The sequence below is a fragment of the Strigops habroptila genome, chromosome 11, assembly GCF_004027225.2.
Source record: "Strigops habroptila isolate Jane chromosome 11, bStrHab1.2.pri, whole genome shotgun sequence".
NCBI lineage: Eukaryota > Metazoa > Chordata > Aves > Psittaciformes > Psittacidae > Strigops > Strigops habroptila.
Window position 1 is genome coordinate 3,490,301 of NC_046360.1, and position 19,724 is coordinate 3,510,024.

A 19,724-nucleotide genomic window follows, 5' to 3' on the forward strand; every position below is an offset into this window, starting at 1 on the left:
ACCTAAGGTGGAAAAATGGGCCCAGTGCCTGCCGAGGGCTCTGGTGCTCTTCTGGAGAGCTCGGGGTGCCTGCCCTGAGGGAGGAAGTTCATCAACATGCTGCGCAGGTGATGTCAGCCTCGTGTCGCAGGTTGTTCACAAAAACACCCAGTGTGTTTGAGTTGCCTTCCCATAAACTGCACGTGCCTCATTAGCGAAGAGACAGACATCATAAATTACAGTGACAAGGCAGAGCTGGGTTTCTTTTCCGTTTTCCCAAACTGCCTGTCTCAGCAGAGAGCCATCGTGAGATGGAGAGAGGGCAGACTGAAACAGGGGCTGCTTCTGCTGCCAACTCTGCAGCCGTGGCCTCCAGCTCCCTGGCTGTGAGGGCTGTCCCTTCTGGGCATTCCTTGATGAAGTTGACAGCAGTTCTTATTTGTTTCTGTTGTTGTTCTTAAGGAAAATGATAGTTTTCAGTTGTTAACCATCCTGAAGTAGCCAGTTCCCCTGTGACGATAGCCCCTGGGTCAGCTCAATGCCACGGGCCCATCTCCTCAGCACACACAAGCCATCAGAGAAGCCCTAAAAGGCTAACACAGATAAGAGAGACTCCTCATACACTGGTGCTCAATATGGTTGTTCTTGATGCGGTGCACGGAGGAGGTGCTGTGGGGTGACCTCACAATGACATCCACTGGCCCAAAAGGAACACCCAGCATATCAGGAGCTGTGTGCGCTCCCACCATAACGCTGCTTTACTCTCTGCGCTCCTGCTCTCCTAATTTCGACGCGGATATGCTGGACCTGCCGTGAGCTCCTGGGCCGTCCTGGGGACGGCATCGGGGTTACAGCAGGAGGGGTTGAGGCTCAAGCCTGAGCATCATCTGTCCTCTAGGCAAGCCTCGAGGGTGGACGTAAGACCTAAACCCCACCCTGGGAGCGCCTCCCCGGTGCCCGCCGCCGCTCCGCGGGGCTCGGCCGGGCCGGGCCGGGCCGGCGGGGACCTACACTAGCGGGGATCCCGCTCCACGTGTCGGGGCCCTGCCGCGAAAGGGCGGTTCCTTCCCAGGCTGCCAATCAGAGCGCCGGTTGCCGTTCGCACGAGCCAATCGGCGCTCGGGGAACGCACATTTAAACCCTGTTCCCGGGAGCGGCGACCACCTCCGTGTGACAGGGAGAGGGTGGGGTGCGGCTGTGCGTGCCAATCAGGGGGCGCGGCAGCGCTGATCGGCACATGGTTAAGCCAATGGGGTTGCCGAGGGGAGAGCGGCGTCTCTCTGCGGAGCGGTTGGCTTCGTCGGGGGAGCTCCTTGGGGACCGTCAGGGCAGCCCGGTCGCGGGGGGCCGCTGGGCGCCGGGCCGCGCCGCCGGCGGCATGGCGAAAGGTGCGCGGGCCCGCAGGAGCGGAACGGAACGGAGCCGGGGTGCGGCAGGGCTGTCGCTGCTAGTGTGGGGGCCGGGCGGCGCGGGGCACCTCCGCGACGCGGAGGCTCCTCCCGGGAGGTGCGGGGTGCCGGGGCCGGCGGGACTCCTCCCCCGCGCGGTGTGCGCAGCTCGCCGGGAAGGGGCTGGGCTGCCGCGGCTCGCCCTGCCGCATCCAGCCCTTTAAACATGGCGCAGGCCGCGGCGGACGGGCGATGACCGCGGGTGGCCGCGCCGGACATGGCTCAGGCGCCGATCTTCCCCCCTTGCTCCTAGGGAGGAACATGCCTAAGGCCCGGGCGGGCGGCGCGGAGGAGGCGAGACCCGAGAGCGCCGAGAGGAAGGGCTCCGGCCGCCCCCGGGCCGGTGGGGTAAGCATGGGGCGGGCGGAGCTGGGCGGGCGGCTGCCTGAGGTCCACTGCGCCCTCCGCTTCCCTCCGCGGGGCGTGCGGGCCGCCCCGGGATCATGCAGGCCGCCCCGGGACCGTGCGGCTGCGGGCACCGGCTGCGGGGGCTCTCCGCATCGTTCAGAAATCGCTTAACCCGCAATGGAACCGGGCTCTTTCTGCCTTTTCCCCTGCCCCGCTGCAGCTACGAGCAGCCAGGCCCCGGGCTGGGCAATGCCCCTGTGCCATCTCCCCCATCCTCTTACGGGCGGCTGGCCGGAGGTTGGTCGTCACTTGGCATTTAATCCTCTGTAAAAGTAATTGTGGCCATGGCATCCAGTGCCAGAGCTCATCAGCAGCCCTTCCTGTGCTCTGCTGTGCTGGGAAAACCTCTGCTCTCGAGGGTCTCCAGCCTGGCACAGACAAAGACGTGGCAGGCGCGTCTCAGCGCCAGGAGCACAGCAGGCAGGGAGCTGGGAATAGGGGAGGAAGCCAGGCTGGAAAAATACTTGGTCGTTTCCTGTTCATGGTCTTTGCAAAGCCAGAAAGCTCTGCTGGCAGGTGGACTGCTGCAGTTCGTGCTTCTGGCTTTCTCGGCAAATGCCCTTGTTTAAACTCTTTGCTAGATCTTGACAACTTGGCAGCACGGGGTTTGCTGCTTGCAGTTGTTAAAATGGAGTTTTCATAGTGTGTCATCCTTCACAAGCCCCGGTTTTTACTAACTTGTTTTTCATAGGCCTTTCGGAAGTATTGGGGGTCAGGGAGTGATCTGATTTGCCTTTTTTCAGGCTGTTCTACTGCGTCTATAACCTTTAGTAAAGTTCATTTGCAGACTAAGATTTGAGCCTCCGACTGGTCTTATTTTGCATGTGAATTGTGTACACGTTAAGTTTGTTACTCATGATTATGTTAATTATTAAAATGATTCCATGTATTCTGTGGTGTGCTTTGTTTACTTTTCTTGGTGTTTATGTGACTATACTGGAGCATTTGTTTAGTCAGCTATATTGGAGCTATTTTTTAACTAATGGGAACCTTTGTGTGCTTTTTTTTTTTTAAAGAAATGAATGTGTGTTTTTGTTGTTTTGACTGGCTTGCAATGTCTGAAAGTTGCTTTTAGTTGAAGCAAACTATAGCCAAGAAAAACTCATTCTGGCCAAGTTGCATCTGCTTGTGCGGGGGCTGAGGTTTAATGGTTGAAATCTGTGTTCCCTCCATACATTGCCCAGCCAGGCTCGGCGAGGTGGCAAGAGACTGTAAGAGCAAAGGTGACACGACTCCTCTAAACTTGATACCCCTCTCTCTTGGTGCTTCTGGAGCCTGAGCCAGGGCTCAACCCCCGCTCTCTGAGGTGTTTGACCATGCCAGAGGGTTTTACCATTTTCCTGGCTGGACATAAGAGTGAGGACTCTGTGAAGTTTCTTTTGCCGTAAGCAACTTTTACCCTTTATTTTGTGCAGTACAACAGATTAAAAGCACTGCTGATCTCCCAGCTCTCGCTGAGAGGTGTCACTCAAGGTAGACTCTGCAAAACTGATTCCTGTCTTCTGTGCTGTTAGTGGCATATAATTAACTTCTGTAACATCTGACACCTCATGAGAGCCTTTGGATAAGCTTGTAGCTCTCTGGCTATGAGAGGTATGTTCTAGGCTTGGGTGATTTTTGCTGTGTTATGTGTATTTTTTTTGGCTTGCACTCTTTGAGGCCGCCTTCCTCCTGAGGAGCTCTGGGTTGGGGTTGTTTTTTAGCACCAGAGTTCATACTGTGAAACACAGGGTGGAGACTGGAGTTAGTGGTGACTCCCCCATCCTGTCGCATCTCATGTGAAAGTCCTCTTGGACTGGGAGTTTGCATTAGTAAAGTTCTCTGAGTGTTTAATACTGTTATGTTTTCACTTAGTAGAAATAGCAACAGCAGCAAGGATGATGCATTAAAGCAGTGTAATGCACATCAACACATCAGCTCTCTGCAGTGTGTTGTGGATACCAGCTCAAAGTTCCCAACATCTCTATGACGTATTGATTTTTGTGTGGATCTGTTTTAGGAGAATGTGTTTATTGGTCAATCCAAAATCTACAGCTACCTGAATCCTTCCAAAACTCCTGGTGCTCGCCCCCCGCTTCAAGAAGAAAACTCTGTCATGTATCACGAGGTGAAATGTCAGGGCAAAACACTAAACAAAACCTGCAGGAAAGGAAATGGTAAGATTCATTTTTGGATTGCTCACCTTGTTAAATGTGCACCCCCACCCCTAGTTTGGAAACTTGAATGCACAGTCAAGAAGGCCACGCAGCTCCACTGGCCCAGTTGCTTTCCCAGTCCTACATCTCTGTCAGCAAACTGGGACTCTACAAAGATGAGTGTGTCCTTATCCTTCTCAGAACTTAGGTCATGGGTTTATCAGGCAATTTTCCCCATCTTTTGTCTGGCTGTGTTTGTATTGTCTCTCTGGCTGTAAAAAGCTGATGCTTGCATTGTCAATATGCCCTAATCTCCAGATCTATCACTACTCTGCTTCTTCAGGTCAGTGTTTGGCAGCTTATCTATATTTTTTGATCTGTTTTATTACCTAAAACCAGTTTATTCAATCATTTAACTACTTTATACTAATTCGTATAAAGGCAATTCAAAGTCACATCAGGTATGAGGTAGAGGCACTTGCAGAAGAAGAAAATTCTTACATTTTTAGGATGAAATAAAGGCAGTGAGAAGGAGGAGCACAGATTGTGGATGCTGAGTGCCAGGCTTTAGAGGTGCTTCATTGCAGTAACTAGAAATGGGAATGTTCCTTTATGGAGGAGTTCAAAAAAGCTTGCTTGTGTTTTAAAGGTGCATTTGATAACCTTGGTAATTTGTCATAACATTTTGATGCAAACACTTTTAGCAAGCAGGTATTTTAAGTCCCACTCCACACAGGGAGCGTCAGCTCTTCTGGAAACTTGAGGCCTTTAGCTCCAAATTTAGCTGCCCAGTTTTGACAAGAAAGTGAAGATAGCTTCAGCTTGTCCCACCGCTGAGGCCTTGCAGCTGTGCTTCATTTCTCCAGGGAGGTGGAAGCATCTGTCTTAGCAGATGGGACTGTTAAACCTGGGGATTTGCCTTACATAAAACCTTTATTCAGCTTTAAACCAGGCTCACCTACCTCTAAATCAGCTGAGTGACAAGGAAGATGTGGTCATATCAAGGTAGGACGCACGCAACCAAGAAAGTGTCGGTTGTGTGGGGGGTAGACTGTCTACCCCACACACCCTTGAGCTCTGGTGGATTTTGTCTGAGTGATGTTGGCCACTTGTACCAGCATCTGCAGCTATTGATCACCACAGTGTGGGATCCAGAGAGGCTTCCTCTCCCTCTTCACTGCAGGATGTTGATTAGCTTATGGCAACTTGTCGTTTAGGATGCCAGATGCACTGGGTGGCAAACTGCAGATGTCTAAAGCACTGCACTGGAGATGCTGCATGTTCAGGTTTGGAAAACTGAGTTGCAAACCTAACATGACAAAGCACCTGCCCTCTGTTTTACCTTTTCTCTACTCACTCCTCCCTCAGTATGATGTGTACTGTAGCAACGACTAGTCAAAAGTTGAGTAACAGCCTGTCTGGGTTCTAGCAGAAAGAGGTTGTATCAATTCCCTTCCTCTTTCTCTTGTTTGACAGAAGTAGAAACTTGGACTAGAAACCACTGGAATGCATTTAAAGCACTCTGGTGTAGTTGATCCTAAGTTCAGAGCCTTACTTTATTTCCCCGTCAGCAGGAAGAAAGAAGGGTGGCGATATAATTGAAGGTGCTATGAAACCAGAAGACCAGAAGGACAAAGAAGGTGGGTGTGATACTTCGGTGCCCTCCTCTGATCAAAACCAAGGAACTGTAGAAACTCAAAAGATGCCTCTGCCTTCAGACTGTGCTGATGAGGCCAATGCAAAGCCAGCTCAGAAAAAGATGGTTAAAGCAAAACGTGGACCAAGGAGAAAGTAAGTGACTTCTGGAGTTGGAAATGCTTTTATTCTGTGTGTCCTTTTGCACCAGGAAGCTTTGATCTACGTTTTTGCTTCAGGAACTACAGTTGGACCCATAATTAATGTTACTCTTGTTTTGTTGCCTTTTTATAAGCAAATGATTGTGTTGGGGGGAGCAAATCTTCGAGGTGACTTCTTTGTTTGCTCAAGAATAACATGCTTGAAATACAAAAATAGCACCCAAAGTATTTATCTACCTTACAGAGGACTTCTGTTTTTCTTGGAGGCAGGGCTGGTGTATCTTATCTCCAGTGAGATACTTGCTGATCACCTATAGAAAAATAAATTAATGAGCCATTAAGACCTACTTCTCTGTGGACAGAAACGGAACAGTTGGAGGCCTCTTGGCTGAGCTGATACTCAGTGATGTGACCTAACATTAATGAACTCCTTGCCAAGCAATTTTCATGACCTAAATTTTAGTGTGCCTTCTGGCAAAGCATGGCACACAGGGGCTTCAGGTTGTAATGTGACCATCAGGTGGTTTCCAGCAGCATCTCATTCTTGTTATTAAAAAATCAGTACTAGAGTAACAAAATAGTGTGGGGAAGAGAAGAGGATGTAGCTTTTGACTTCAGGTTTCTTATCTTCTGATAAACACTGATTGATATTGATCACCTTGCAACGTACCAAGCTGAAAATAAGGATTTCTTTATAGCTACCTCTGTCCTAGAGGCGTAACTTCACAAATAGCCTGAAATGTGTGTTCTCTATTTCTCTCTTCCCTTAGAACACAAGGAAGAACACCAAATCGAAAAGTGACCGATTATTACCCAGTTAGAAGAAGTTCCAGGAAGAGCAAATCTGAACTGGAGGTAGTGCTTCTTGTTAAAATAACATGACTTATGATATTGCTGGCTAATGGAACGTTTGAGGAAGGATGTAACTATCTGTAAATGGTTTCCACTGGCCAAATACAAACAGCGTTGTGCTGGAAGTATTGTGGAGAACATGCTTAAGATGTGGAAATGCTGATCCAGTTCTTCTAGGACAGAATCTAGCTGCTTGTATGTTGGGGGGGGGGGCAGAAATCTGTCTCTTTACCGATCAATTTTGTTAGATATATGAAATGATTTGGAAAAATTAGCTGATACTTTTCAGCTCTACAATGAGCTACAAAAGCTATCAACTATACTATGGTTTTGTTTGCTCTTGTTTCTTCTGCAGACTGAGGAGAGGAGGAAAATAGATGAGCTCATTACAAGTGGGAAGGAAGAAGGAATGAAGGTAACTACAGTATCTTGCTGTTAATCTGTTTAAGCAGAAAATAGCAGAACTCAGTCTCAGAGCTGCTGCACTTCCTTGGTAGTGAGATAAAAGTGCAGCAAAACTGAAGCACAGTGTCTCCCTTTCTGGATGGGTGATATTTGGCTCTGAAGAATATGTATGTGCAGCCCCAGTCATAAATATATTGAGAGGGCTTTATAGTCATTACTGAAAATGCACTTGCTGCCTTTAGTATTTCATTTCTTGGGCTAGCTTCTAGAAATGGGTTTGATACAGCATCTTAATTGTCATATATTTTAAGGTAACACCCACATACACTCTCTGTATGGTAACAAATTCTCTTAGCATGTTGACAGCCAGTTGCTGTGGGTCTTCATTATGGCTCTTGGGATAATGGCAAGGGCAGGAATAGTGAAGTATACTGATGGGTGATAAACCTAATTTCTGTGGTTGATCTTTCTGTTCCTCTAACTTCTTAACCTGTATATGATGATGGTGCACCTGAAATGAAAAAGCTGCCTCAGCTAATGGTTAGTTTAAAAGAAAAATAAGGTAACTCTTCTGTGTGTATGGTTTATTTAAAGTGACTCTTAGTTCTTTGATTAGGAGATTTCGTATCAAAACACCTGGTAACTCAGTCTGTGTCCCAAACACACATTTTTTCCTATATTTCTTATTTTTTTTCCTGTATTCCCAAACTTCTTCCACAGTGCTGTGCATTGTGCTTCTGTGGCTTTGTCTGCAATACCCTGCTGTAGTAATTTTGACTGACAAATCCCTCATTCCCTATTTGTAAACGGCTTGTTTCCAATCATGTAAATACTCTCTAATTTCCCAGCTGATTTTCTTTTCAACTCGACAGATTGATTACATCGATGGCAAAGGGAGAGGAGTAATTGCTACTAAAGAATTTAATCGAGGAGAATTTGTAGTTGAATATCATGGGGATCTCATAGAGATCACAGATGCTAAGAAGCGAGAGGCGGTGTATGCTCAAGACCCATCCACTGGCTGCTATATGTACTATTTTCAGTACCTCAGCAAAACGTACTGGTAAGCTTGTCTTCCCTAAAAGTGTGATAGTTGAGTGATAGAGGCTTTGAATGCTGCAAAGCCTTTTCTTGGGTTTCATGCAAAAAAAATTAATGGGAACCATGAATTAGGAAATCTTTTTGAGTACTGTTTCATGGTCCAAGAGCCTCTTGTACCTCTGGGCTAAAAGGAATGGTAGGTGACTCAGGGCCCTGTTCTCTGATGTATAGCTATAGGGAGAGTTGTATCTGCTTGGATAAGACTTCTAGCTCTGCCATGGGCTTCTGCCTAAATTTGTTCTCTGTAAAATTAACTATTTTTCCTGGGTTGCGAGGAATTTGTTTGAAAAGCAGCATGGACAAACTCAAAGAGAAAGGTTTCCTTGAGCTGTTTTTGACTGGGTCTTCTCCTTTCTCTTAGTGCCTGACACCCACCCCATGTGTGTGCCTTATCACTCTGATTTGCTATTTCATTTGCCCCAAACTCCAGTTCTCTCAAAGCAACTACTCAGGTTGTTCTTTCCTCCTTGGCTGATGCTACTGGAGTGTGTGCCACTAAATCTGTATGTTAATTGCTTTGAAGTGTCCTATATTCTAAGTGTCTGACTTGTAGTCTGTAACAATAGCTGCCATAATGCTTTGTGCAATGAGGGGCACTAAAACTTTAGGATCCAATCTCTGGAAGCTGGTCATGTAGTATTTAGGTATTCACAGCTTTCTATGTGAGTAGAGACTCTTACTGGCTTATTCAGTGGATACTACTTAGCTTGGATGCAGCTTTACTGAGGGGAGGGTGTTTAAGGTATTGAGCCTTTCTGGTGGTGTTCTACATCTGGATTCTGCTGTTTCTCATGAACAGTTGAGAGCTGCTTGGAAACAGGCAGCTCAAAATCATAGTCCAAAGTTTTCCATTCTCTGGGGTTTGTGCTAACTTAAACTGAAACAATTCTGGGAGATTACCTACATGCCATATTATGTGCTCTCTGTTTAATCATATGAACGTGTTCTGTTTTCCCTTCATTGTTTCAAGCCTCATGTGGATTCCTCATTCTTTATCTGATTTGCACTTTGGTTTTGTCCACATCATGACTGTGTGATATGCAGCAATCCTGCATTCTGTTCTTGTTCTTTCAGTGTCGATGCTACAAAAGAAACTAATCGCTTGGGAAGACTGATTAATCACAGCAAATGTGGCAATTGTCAAACAAAGCTTCATGACATTGATGGCGTGCCTCATCTCATACTCATAGCTTCCAGAGACATTAAAGCAGGTGAAGAACTGTTGTACGACTATGGAGACAGAAGCAAAGCTTCCATAGAAGCTCATCCATGGCTGAAACACTAATTCTTCATCTTAGTTTGGGATTTTTTTGGACTGAGTGGGTCCACTGGCTCTACAAGGAGTCAGTGGATGGTTTTTTCCCCCGTCCTCACTTCCCTCAGCTTTCTTAGTGGACTGCTTATGGTGTTCTGAGCTCCTTAAAAGCTACCTTTTTGCTTTGCGGTATTTAAATGCCTATTACAGTTTTCCAGGCAGGCTTGAATAATTGATCTTAGATTGCCAAACCTTTTTATATCATAAAAGGAAACCCTCCCTAAAATTTAAATACTTCTGCATAGTGACCGGTGCCACTTGAGCATGCAGTCAAAGACTTCCACAGAAACTTAATCACTTGGGTTGTGCTTCTGCTTTTGCAGTGAAATCTCATGCTCCACTTCATGGGGTGATGAATTTGGCATTAGCTTTATGACAGCAGATGTACATCTGTACTCTGACGTGTACATCCAGTGGCTTCACTGCTTGTCAGACTGCTGCTTACAACCTGGTGCTGACAGGCTTCTTTGAGATGAATGCTACTATCATTCTCAAATAAGTTGTGGTAGGGATCCAGTTCTTCCAGTATCTCATGTGGGCAGTGAACTTTAAATGCACTGGTGCTGAGGGAAATCCATGGTCAAATTGGCTGCTTTCTTTAGAGAAATAACTCCAAGCCAAAGGAGGATGGATTTTGATAGACTGGGTTGATACTGAGTAGAAGTGTGAAGTTCTATCTTCACAGTGAGAATCAATGTTTGACATGACTTGTTTTCTAAAAGAAGGTACCTTTTTATAGCTGATGGCTGATTCTTGGAGGTGTCTTCCAGAGGATTTTTTAAAGAAGTAAAAGAAAAAGCTCTCTCCAAAAATTTTTTTTATTACCTTCCTATGCTAATTAGCCACATCAGAAGCTATTTATTTACTGTGAATGCTTGAAGTAGAGCATAGCGCTTCCAAAAATAGGAGTCATCTTCATATGCAGCTTCAAACTGTAATGATGGAGTTGATGCAATGAAGAAAGTAGATTCCTTATTGCCTGGTCCTGTAGGTCTGTCAGCATGGTCCCACTGTCTTAAATGGGAGTTGAGTGCTCAGCATCTTGCAGATGTTTGTAATGTTACTGTTGGAGAACCAAATCCGTGATATAGGCGGGCAATACAATGCAGGTCCTTTATGTTAAAGATGAATTCTTACCAGTTGGAATTTTTGCCAAGGCAGGCTTGGCATGTGTGTAGATGAAGATGGCTGTGAGCCATCAGCCACGCTTGCTGCTGGAAGGGGTCAGCAAGGGATCTGTGGCTCTGTTAATGTCTTCTATTCCTCACGTCTTGAAGGCTGCTGCTGTTCCAGCTAATGCCCTCTAGGACAATCTTAGATGCTTGCCTATATGATAGGTCACATAGCAACAACATCCTGGGTGTATGCTTCAGCAGCAAGAGAGGTGGCTTAGTGATGTATTTTTTAAATTAAAAACTTGAAGACAATGTCTCTGTAAAATAAAGAATATATTTATTATTGATGAAGTGGCTGCTATAGTACCTGTCTCCATTGCAGATCATTAGCATTTTGAAAGAAAGCTGTGAAAATCATTAGCCATTAAATGCTTTATATTATTTACTACTAAACACAAGGTCAGGGGTGGCCTGTGTGTGTTTGCCATTTCTGAAGAATTAACTGGAGACCTGTTACCTTCCATATACTGAGTTACAGATAAGCTTTGTTGGCAGACTCATTTGAGTTGGCACTTGACTCTTCCCTGGTCTCAGTCTCTGGTAGCAGAGACTACAGCAGTGTGTACAGGATCCTCTTGTACTAGAGCACTTCCCTTAAGTCAAAGTTGGAAGAAAATGCTTCTCTTAATTTTATTTTATTTAAGCATTTGCCTATTCTCTATCAGGTTGAATAGCTTGAAACCTCTGTTCTTCCACATCACTTTTGTAAACAAGAAAGGGGGAAGATCTCTCCCTGTTTTATATAATAGGAAAATTGTCTTCTCTGAAATGCTTAACTGGTAATCAAGTAGCACTGCATCGGAAGATGGTAATAAAGCTGATGTTGCACTGCATATGTATCCTTTACTTTTTTAGGAACTGATATATAGAGATCACATATATCAAATACTCACACTTTCTTTATAAAACACATCGTAAATGGTAAACTGAAAAGAATCATTTCAGCTTTCATTATTGTCTCCTTCCCCTAACTGCAAAGAGTGGCCTAAGGCTACCGCACAGTCTTCTGTGCCTCTGTGTAATTTGTGCAGTTTATTACCTGCAGTTGTTTCATTAAGACTTCATAGAGTGATTGGTGTGTTTTGGGATATAAGTCCCCCTCCCCTTTTAAAGGAGATTGGAAAGTGCATCCCTGGATAAACCACAGAAGAGGACGGAGCTCAAAGCACAGGTAAACATCTCTTTTTCAGCTTGGGGGAGTATCCTGGCTGTTGCTGATGCATGTCTGGTTCTTTTTTCTTTTCTTTCTCTAAACACAAAGCCCCTACTAAGGAAATGCAGTAACTTCCTTCCCTGCTCCCATGCCCTAGAAAATACATCACAGGGGCAGAACCAAGGCTTACGAGGACTCTGAAGATGGCAAAATGACTTCAGCAGTTCTGTGCCCCGGCTAAACCAGCTTGCTCAGGTCAGACATCTGTGATGCTGCTTTGCTAGTGTACAGTTGCTAACAAATTCTTTTTGAAAGGAGTCTGCAGTTCTGCTAAGCCACGTGCACACTTTGCATCTGAGCAGAGGCACAGTGAAGTGTCCTATATTTTTCATGCTGCTCATGTGTGAGAGGGAATCAAAAGATTTCAGAGCCTGCTTTTGCTTCTGAAGAGTCAGATCATGGTTTGATACCTGTCACTGCCCTTTTTATGTCTGTTCAGACTTGTCTGCTCTGGAAATCTTACTCTTCTGAATGTGGAACCTAATTGTTATCTTTCAAGTTTCTTTTACTACTACTCTGTTTGGCCCATATGCTTCACTAGGGATAAATCTCATTACTGGGGCTAATACACTGCTTGTGACAGTTGACTGAAAGAACAGAGATAATGAAAAATAGAATTGTGTACCACAGGGGCCCTTTAGCTGTCAGAAATGGAATGTTTGGTGCATCTGTTCCAGTTTGAGTGTGTCTGCACATCTTAGACACCAGTGCTTCCTGTGGGCAGAGCATGATGCACAGCATTTCTTACCTTGCTGTGCTCTTTGCTGCCGTCTTCCATCTTGACCCCAAAAAGCCACTCCTGCCTGTGCAGGGGTTTTGTTGTTGCAGCCCAACTGCGTCTTTTTGGGTGGGATGTGACAGGCATCTGCTGCCTGCGTATTGCCCATCTGATGCAAAGAAACAGTACTAAAAGCAGTGCTGGGGTTTTCTTCAAGTGGGTTGTGTTAGCAAGGTAAGGTAACTACTTCCTGCAGAAGAGCAGCTGAGGCTGCAACCCCAGTGGGTTCTTCCTTCCCAGCGCTCCTCTGTGAATGGTGTGTGTGTGTCTTAACAATATCTTCCTCTTTCGGGATCGGTTGGGCTGAGCATTTTGACAAGTGAACAGGAAAAAAAGTGGTAGTGCAGATCACAGAATGGTTTGTGTTGAAGGGACCTTAAAGCTCATCCAGCTCCAGCCCCTTGCCACGGGCAGGGACACCTTCCACTGGAGCAGGTTGCTCCAAGCCCCTGTGTCCAACCTGGCCTTGAACACTGCCAGGGATGGTGCAGCCACAGCTTCTCTGGGCACCCTGTGCCAGCGCCTTAGCACCCTCACAGGGAAGAACTTCTGCCTTATGTCTAATCTGAATCTACCCTCTGTCATTTTAAAGCCATTCCCCCTTGTCTTACCACTATCTGCCCTTGTAAAAAGACATTATCAGAGGCTCTTTTAATAAGAAGAAAAACCACCTTTGTATAAACATTTATTCTCTACATGTGTGTAACATCTGGCAGGAATCTAAGAAATACAAAAAGTGTCAAACAGTTTCTAAAAAAGCCAAGTAAAAATCTATTCCAGAAGAATATTATACAACACGATTTTGATTACTTCTCTACAGTAAGAGTGATGATTTTCTTCCCGTCATTGACTCCCCTAACACCCTGGTGGCCCTCAGCAGCACCACTTCTGCTCAGGAGTGGTTGAGTTCTCGAGGACGCTCATTTTCCATGTTTAAAAGAGAACCTGAAAAAAAGAGAAATAAAAATACACCAACAAAAAGGAAACAACAATGTACAACTGGAAAAGAAGGAACAGCCCTTGAGGCAGCTGTGTCAATGGGTTCTGCTATTTTGGGGAACTTTAGAGATGTGGCCCAAGCGTGTGGGTACTGTGTGCGGCTGCCTTGTCCAGTGGGAGCCTCCAGGGCCAGCCAGCATGTTCCCACAGCACAGGCTGTGTGTGCTAGCAGGGGAGGCCAGGGGCACATAGTTTTCCTCTGAAATGCTTATTTTTCCTAGAAAAAAAAAAGTGAGGCCCCACTTGCCTGGGTGGAGGTTGCATCCTGTGGAGTGCTCTTTCCACAGGAAAGGATTTCTCTATCGGGTTTTAATTTTGCAGGGAGAGGAGGAGAAAACAATAAGCAGCCAACTAGGCTAAAGTTCAGAATTCATCCCTGGATTCACCAAGCATGAAGCCTGCTCTATTCTCCCAGAAAATAACATGCAGACACGAACTTACAGCCGTTTGATGATTGTCTTCTCCTCGCTGTCCTTGCTGGGCCCACAGCTGCTGCCCTTGGCTTCTTTTTCCAGTTCTTCAGTTTGGTCCTTTCTCTGTTGGATGATCCCACTGGGAAAAGAAGTGGGTTTATTCATTTAGTTTTTGTGGGTTTATTTTTTTTGTGGTTTTGTGCATAATGTGGCATTGCATGTAAAACCCTTCACAGGACAGGGGCAGCAGCCTGGCCCATTGTAATGAATTGCTCTTGTTTTCCCTAAATACTGCAACATAATTTTGCTTAGGCTGTGCTTTAATGAGAACACTACAAATGTAATGAGTTCACTTCTCCATGGAGGAAGAATGGCAAATCATGATAGGAGTGAAACGGAAGTCTAATTACATGTTGGATTTGTACAAAAGCCCAAAGAGAACAGCAGGGTGCAGAGACAAACTGAATTTCTGCATGGATGGATCTATGGCACCTTCAGTGCAGCCACGAAAGCTCCTACTATGCAGCTGGGAACAGATGGGAGATTCCCAGCTTCCCTGCAAAGCAGGTGCCTGTTCCTCTTCCCATCCTACAAAGGAGAAGAGAAAGTAGATTCCGTCATCTTACTCCGATGCTGCTGCACTCTGCAAGGTTGTAATTGCCTCTTTTAGGCAAAAGCTTCAGTTCTACCAAGAGATGTTTCCCTGGCTTGGAATGGGGATAGATTTTCCCAGCTGCCACACATTGTTTTCACAGCGTGCCAGTTTGCTGTCCTGAGCTGACCTCATTTATCTTGAGAGCTGAGCGGACCAAAGTTTGTGCCTGCAGTAGCTGAAGGCTGGAAGTAGCTAAACACCACCCAACTGGACCTTGGAACTACAAATACAGGAGAGTATCTAGAAACTGGTGTGGCACCAGGCACGGGATGATTCTGGGGCAGATTCTCCTCTTAGAGAAATGGGACTATGAGCTGTTTGGTGGCACTGCAGATCCAGCTTCTACTCAGAAATCATGATGTAAGGTGCAATCCCCAAACATCACCAGTCATTTTCAATCGTTCTGTGTAAGGACATCAGTTACCTTGTGCTATGTGGAACTTATTTCCAATATACACAAGCCATTTTAGAACATGTACATATTCTCTTCCCCTGCACAGCTACTCTTTATGGCCATACAGTTAGAATTTTATGTGCATTTTTAAGGAGAAGATGGTTTTTGGTTTAAGATGTAATCTTGTACACAGAGATAACCGTGTAGAATTACTTGAACTGAAAAGCAGGTCTCTAGGTGCACAGCACTGTGACTTAAATCACTCAAAACCTGATTCATTCACACTGTTAATGTTTAACTTGGGCTGTAACACACTGTGTAACACGGCTGGGAAAGCAAAGCATGAAGCCATTGCAGCGGAGCCGTGCCTCGTCATGCTATGGGAAGTGCTGTCAAGCAGTTCGTAAACTGACTTCTTGGATTTAACTTTAACTTCTTGGCTTAACCTGCCCATTATAGATAAGGCAAAGGGTGGGTTACTGTACCTAACAGGTTGTTGCTGAGGTATCTCAAGTGAAATCTAAGGCGCTCAGACATTTTGTGTCTAGATAAGTAGTTTCTTGCCCCAAAGAGTTGATAATACAGATGAGGATTAGAGGATCAGGGAGAGTAGCTTTAGGGCGTGAAGGAATTTGTAGCAAAGTCCTTCTTGCATCCCATCCTTGTGCTCAGACCGATTCACTGATTTGGTTTTCTAGACCAAAACCCTGCTCAAAAAGCCCTTGCTTGGCACAGTTCAGGTGCCTCACACAACCCTCCGGTGGCAGTCTTAAAAACAAAAACCCCACAGCTTATCTTGAATGATGATGAAGGAGCTTAATATTCTTTCTAGATCAATCCATACGCAGTGTGGGAGCAAAGGAGCAGTAGATAAGCCAGCGTCCCCAATGGCAAGCTGGAGGAGGAACGAGATTTTGACTAAAGCTGAGATGGAAACCCCCATGCTCTCTGGTATGTGGCGTTAGACAGGAAGAGTGTGTGTGCAACTGCTGTGACTGCGGAGGTGAATTCGTGTGTGAGAACCCAGCTTGAGTGTGGAGTAGGAGTAACTACGTAGGCTTACAGTGGTATGGTTACAGGAACAGGCTGTGAACTGTGCAGAGTAAGAGGGAGCTTAGTTTTAAAAGTTGCATAGAAACTTCATCGTTTCTCCATTTCCTTCGCTCATTTGTAGGCTCTTAAGGAGCACAGATGTTTATCACATCTGGACAGTGTCTAGCCCAGTCTAAGTGCTCAAACCTGCAATACTCTGATCTGATAAGCTCCCCCAACAAGAAGTGACGTCGTGATATACCTCTTATAGCACTGTAGCTCCTCTTGCACCAGCAGAAGCTGAGCTTTCAGCTGGTTACGCTCCTGCAACACATCTCGCAGCTCCTGCAGCGTGAACCGGGGCCGATTGGGGTCTGTGAGGTCTATGACCATTTTATCTGGCCCAAGGTTGAGCTGTAAAACAAACAGTGGTGGTCATGACCTTGTGACCTGTCAAAACCAAGGCACTCATAGAGCAAAATCTCTGAATTTCATAAATATGTAGTAATTGTTAGAACTAATAGGAGTTCATCACAGTCCTGATTTTTTTTCCAAGCAGTTAATTAGAGCTTTCCCTGTTATTTTTGTATTCCCTTGGTGACTGCATTTCCCAGCCAGTACAGGGCCTGACTGTGACGGGCTCCGACCACAGCTAAAAGCAAACTCTCTGTTCCCAAAGAATTTGCAATCTATCTACTTTGCCAAGAAGCTGCTTTTATCTGCTCTTCTGATGACCAGAAATACCAAGCAATCTGTCTAATGTCACAGCAAAACTCTGTGGCAGAGAGAGGTAAGAGCTGGATTTTCCTTTCCTCATTTACGATCTTTGTGGCAACGATTTTCTCGGTCACAGACACCATTTTCCCTTTCACAGAGAAACAAAGCTTTAGCGTTTGCACCTATTGCAAACTGGTGCTGTGTGAGAGCTCAGCAACGGTGGATTTGTGCTCTGAAAACCTGTCTGTGTGCGTGTGAACTTCACTAGCACAGCATGAAGTGAGTAGTCACAAAAGTGAAACAAGAGTGAGGGATCCACAGTGCTGTGCCTTCAACAACCCTGAAGATCTCTGCTCAGGAAATGGCTTCGAGACCTTACAGAAAGACAAGAAGTGAACTTCATGAGACCCGTTCTGCTGCGGTAAAAGCGCCTGGCAGCTGCGGCAGCAGTATTGTCCGACCTATCTGGTGTTAGGGTGGGTTTCAGGACCTGCATGTGGCCGAGTGGACAGACCACGACCACGTTGTGCCACCTCAAAGCTGCAACCCCAGAGCCACGGCGCCCGTCCATGCTGCGGTGCATGGCGCGTGTGTCGCATGGTGGGCGCGGGCACCCACCTGCGGGGCGCTGCCTCGGTCCGCCCCTCGCCGCAGCTCCTCCAGCTCCCGCCGCAGGCTGTCCCGCTCCATGCGCAGCTGCTCCTCGGCGAGGCTGCTCTCGCTCACCAGCGCTTCCAGCATCTCCAGCACCCTCACGATCCTGAACTGCAGCCGGGCCACCGCGGCGGGCACCCGCGGGCCGGTGCTGAGCTGCAGCAGGTCGCGGCCCACCACGGAGGAGATGTCATAGACATCCCCGGCCGTCAGCTCGAACGGACTCTTCTCCAGAGCCCTCTCCGGGCCGCCATCCTCCTCCTCCTCCTCCTCCTCCTCCTCCTCCTCCTGCAGCTCCTCCTCCCGGCCCTGCTGCATGCCCGGCCGATAACTTCCCCCCCCGGGTTCGGCCGGGCCGGGCCGGGCGCTGCTGCCGGCGGGGCCCGCGGGCAGAGCGGCCCCTCCCGCCGCCGGCGGTTTCCATGGAGGAGGCCGCGGCCCGGCCGCGCTTCCCGCCCTGCCCCTTCCCGCCCGGCCCCTTCCCCTCAGGAGGCGCCGCCCTCCGCCGCCGGTGAGGGGCCGCGGGTAGCTTCGGCGCTGCGGGAAGAGCCCTCGCTCTGCACCGCGGTGGGCACCGAACCGGGCCGGGCGGGGAGGGAGGGAGGTAAATGCAGCGGCGGTCCCTAACGCCACATTCGCCAGGCGCCATGGCGGAGCGGCTGCGGGGCGCGGGATGGCGGCGGCGCCCCGCCGGGCGGGAGGGGGAAAGGGGGTAAAGGAACAGCGGCGGGAGCCGGCTCCCATCTGCCCTGCCGCTGCCCACGGGCGCCGGGCGAGGGGGCCGGGGGTCCCCTCGGGGGGTACGGGGTAGGGCCCTCAGGGGAAGGTAGAGGCCGCGGGTCCCGTGAGCCTGAGGCGGATCCAGGCTCCCCGACATGTTCATTGAGGTGAAGTCAAACAACAGCGACGTTGCTGGTTTATTTAAGTTGGTCACGCTTTTCGGGATGAGAATACCCTTGAGTCTGTATTTTTACTTATTTTATGTGTTTTTCCCCGCTAGACAATGAACGACTGGGCCCCCATCGCAAAGGAGTATGACCCGCTCAAAGCTGGGAGCATCGATGGCACAGACGAGGAGCCCCATGACCGTGCCATATGGAGGGCTATGCTGGCACGCTATGTACCCAACAAGGGAGTTACAGGAGACCCTCACCTCACCCTCTTTGTAGCAAGGCTCAATCTTCAGACAACAGAAGAGAAGTTAAAGGAGGTGTTTTCCCGCTATGGAGACATCAGAAAGATCCGTCTGGTTCGAGACCTCGTCACAGGGTTTTCCAAGGGGTATGCGTTTATTGAGTATAAAGAGGAGCGAGCTCTCTTGAAGGCCCACAGAGACGCCAATAGGCTGGTTATTGATCAGCATGAGATCTTTGTGGACTTTGAACTGGAAAGAACTCTCAAAGGATGGATTCCTCGGAGGCTTGGAGGTGGTTTTGGAGGCAAGAAAGAATCCGGGCAGTTACGGTTCGGAGGACGGGACAGACCTTTCCGAAAGCCCATCAATTTGCCAAACATGAAAAGTGATTTCTATGGAGAAGGATCAGCAGAGAAAAGAAACTGGTCTCGTGAGGGATCAAGGGACTGGAGAACAAGGGACCGAGACCACGAAAGGAGCAGAGACAAGCGGTGGCCAGAAAGGGAGCGGTCGTGGACTTGGGGTGAAAGCGAGAGGGACTCCAAAGAGGAGAGGAGCAGAGGGAGGGAGAGGAAGGACAGAGACAGGAAGGACAGGGATAGAGACCGGAGCAGGGAAAGAGACACCAAGAAACAAAGAGATGATGACAAGCACCGGTAGGTGACAGTGCCTTGGCATTGGGCTGTGTTACCTGCTCTTACATCCACAGCGTTCCAGCTGCAGGGGCTGTGAGCAGTGTTCCCAGACCCCCTTGCTAGAAGCTCTCTGTAGTTTGGCTGCTAATGCAGTTATGTGTTGAATTGTTCTTCAGAGGAAATAAACTTTTGTATTAGTATTTTTGAACTGGTGAATGGTGTCAGAAACACCCTGTGTGTGGGCATCCCACTGAAATTGAGTGCTCACCCCAGTTGATACCCATCTGGCTGCCTGTGTTAGGGCTCAGGAGAGAGCTCCATGTTTAATTATTTATGTGCCAGATGGCCACACTCAGTCAGTGAGACAGATACTCTTGATGAAACAGCCACTTGTTGGAGAAATAGTAATGGAACAGCAACAAACTCAGCTTCTGAGAAACGTGCCCCAAACCAGAAGCTGAGAAGTGACATTATTTTCTTGAGCA

General features: G+C 47.6%; 3 protein-coding genes across 9 annotated transcripts; 2 read left to right on the forward strand and 1 right to left on the reverse strand.

Annotated features, from left to right (window-relative positions):
* The first annotated feature begins 1,187 nt into the window (after positions 1–1,187).
* KMT5A (lysine methyltransferase 5A) lies at positions 1,188–11,447 on the forward strand. Of its 5 annotated transcripts, none has more exons than XM_030502490.1 (9): positions 1,188–1,406; positions 1,681–1,775; positions 3,835–3,991; positions 5,542–5,610; positions 5,689–5,761; positions 6,537–6,621; positions 6,974–7,033; positions 7,896–8,086; positions 9,199–11,447. In XM_030502490.1, the coding sequence occupies exons 1-9, from the start codon at positions 1,217–1,219 to the stop codon at positions 9,407–9,409; spliced, it is 1,131 nt and encodes a 376-aa protein (XP_030358350.1). In that variant the 5' UTR covers positions 1,188–1,216; the 3' UTR covers positions 9,410–11,447. The 5 variants fall into 5 exon arrangements, with proteins under 5 accessions (XP_030358350.1, XP_030358351.1, XP_030358346.1 ...); XM_030502491.1 differs by having other exon boundaries at positions 1,201–1,406; positions 5,545–5,610; XM_030502486.1 differs by having other exon boundaries at positions 1,202–1,406; positions 5,542–5,761.
* A 1,807-nt stretch (positions 11,448–13,254) lies between these two features.
* Positions 13,255–17,925, reverse strand: RILPL2 (Rab interacting lysosomal protein like 2). The gene is made up of 4 exons (XM_030502497.1): positions 17,434–17,925; positions 16,361–16,512; positions 14,046–14,156; positions 13,255–13,550 (listed from the first exon to the last, which is right to left on the reverse strand). Exons 1-4 carry the CDS (start codon positions 17,785–17,787, stop codon positions 13,526–13,528), a joined length of 642 nt encoding a protein of 213 aa, XP_030358357.1. The 5' UTR covers positions 17,788–17,925; the 3' UTR covers positions 13,255–13,525.
* On the forward strand, positions 17,833–19,452 carry SNRNP35 (small nuclear ribonucleoprotein U11/U12 subunit 35). Of its 3 annotated transcripts, none has more exons than XM_030502496.1 (2): positions 17,833–17,980; positions 18,470–19,452. In XM_030502496.1, exon 2 carries the CDS (start codon positions 18,473–18,475, stop codon positions 19,262–19,264), a length of 792 nt encoding a protein of 263 aa, XP_030358356.1. In that variant the 5' UTR covers positions 17,833–17,980; positions 18,470–18,472; the 3' UTR covers positions 19,265–19,452. The 3 variants fall into 3 exon arrangements, with proteins under 3 accessions (XP_030358356.1, XP_030358355.1, XP_030358354.1); XM_030502495.1 differs by having other exon boundaries at positions 17,953–18,036; XM_030502494.1 differs by lacking the exon at positions 17,833–17,980 and adding an exon at positions 18,304–18,356.
* The last annotated feature ends 272 nt before the right edge of the window (positions 19,453–19,724 follow it).

Bases quoted from the DNA above. Each gene is read 5' to 3' on its own strand.
- RILPL2 (XM_030502497.1), bottom strand. From the start codon at position 17,787: ATGCAGCAGGGCCGGGAGGAGGAGCTGCAGGAGGAGGAGGAGGAGGAG. The intron at 14,157-16,360 runs GTATATCACGAC...TTCTTTTCCCAG, and splicing joins GAGCTACAGTGCTATAAGAG to TGGGATCATCCAACAGAGAA. The intron at 13,551-14,045 runs GTAAGTTCGTGT...TCTTTTTTTCAG, and splicing joins AAGACAATCATCAAACGGCT to GTTCTCTTTTAAACATGGAA.
- KMT5A (XM_030502486.1), top strand. From the start codon at position 1,217: ATGGTTAAGCCAATGGGGTTGCCGAGGGGAGAGCGGCGTCTCTCTGCG. The intron at 1,407-1,680 runs GTGCGGCAGGGC...CCTTGCTCCTAG, and splicing joins CGGAACGGAACGGAGCCGGG to GGAGGAACATGCCTAAGGCC. The intron at 6,622-6,973 runs GTAGTGCTTCTT...TTTCTTCTGCAG, and splicing joins AGAGCAAATCTGAACTGGAG to ACTGAGGAGAGGAGGAAAAT.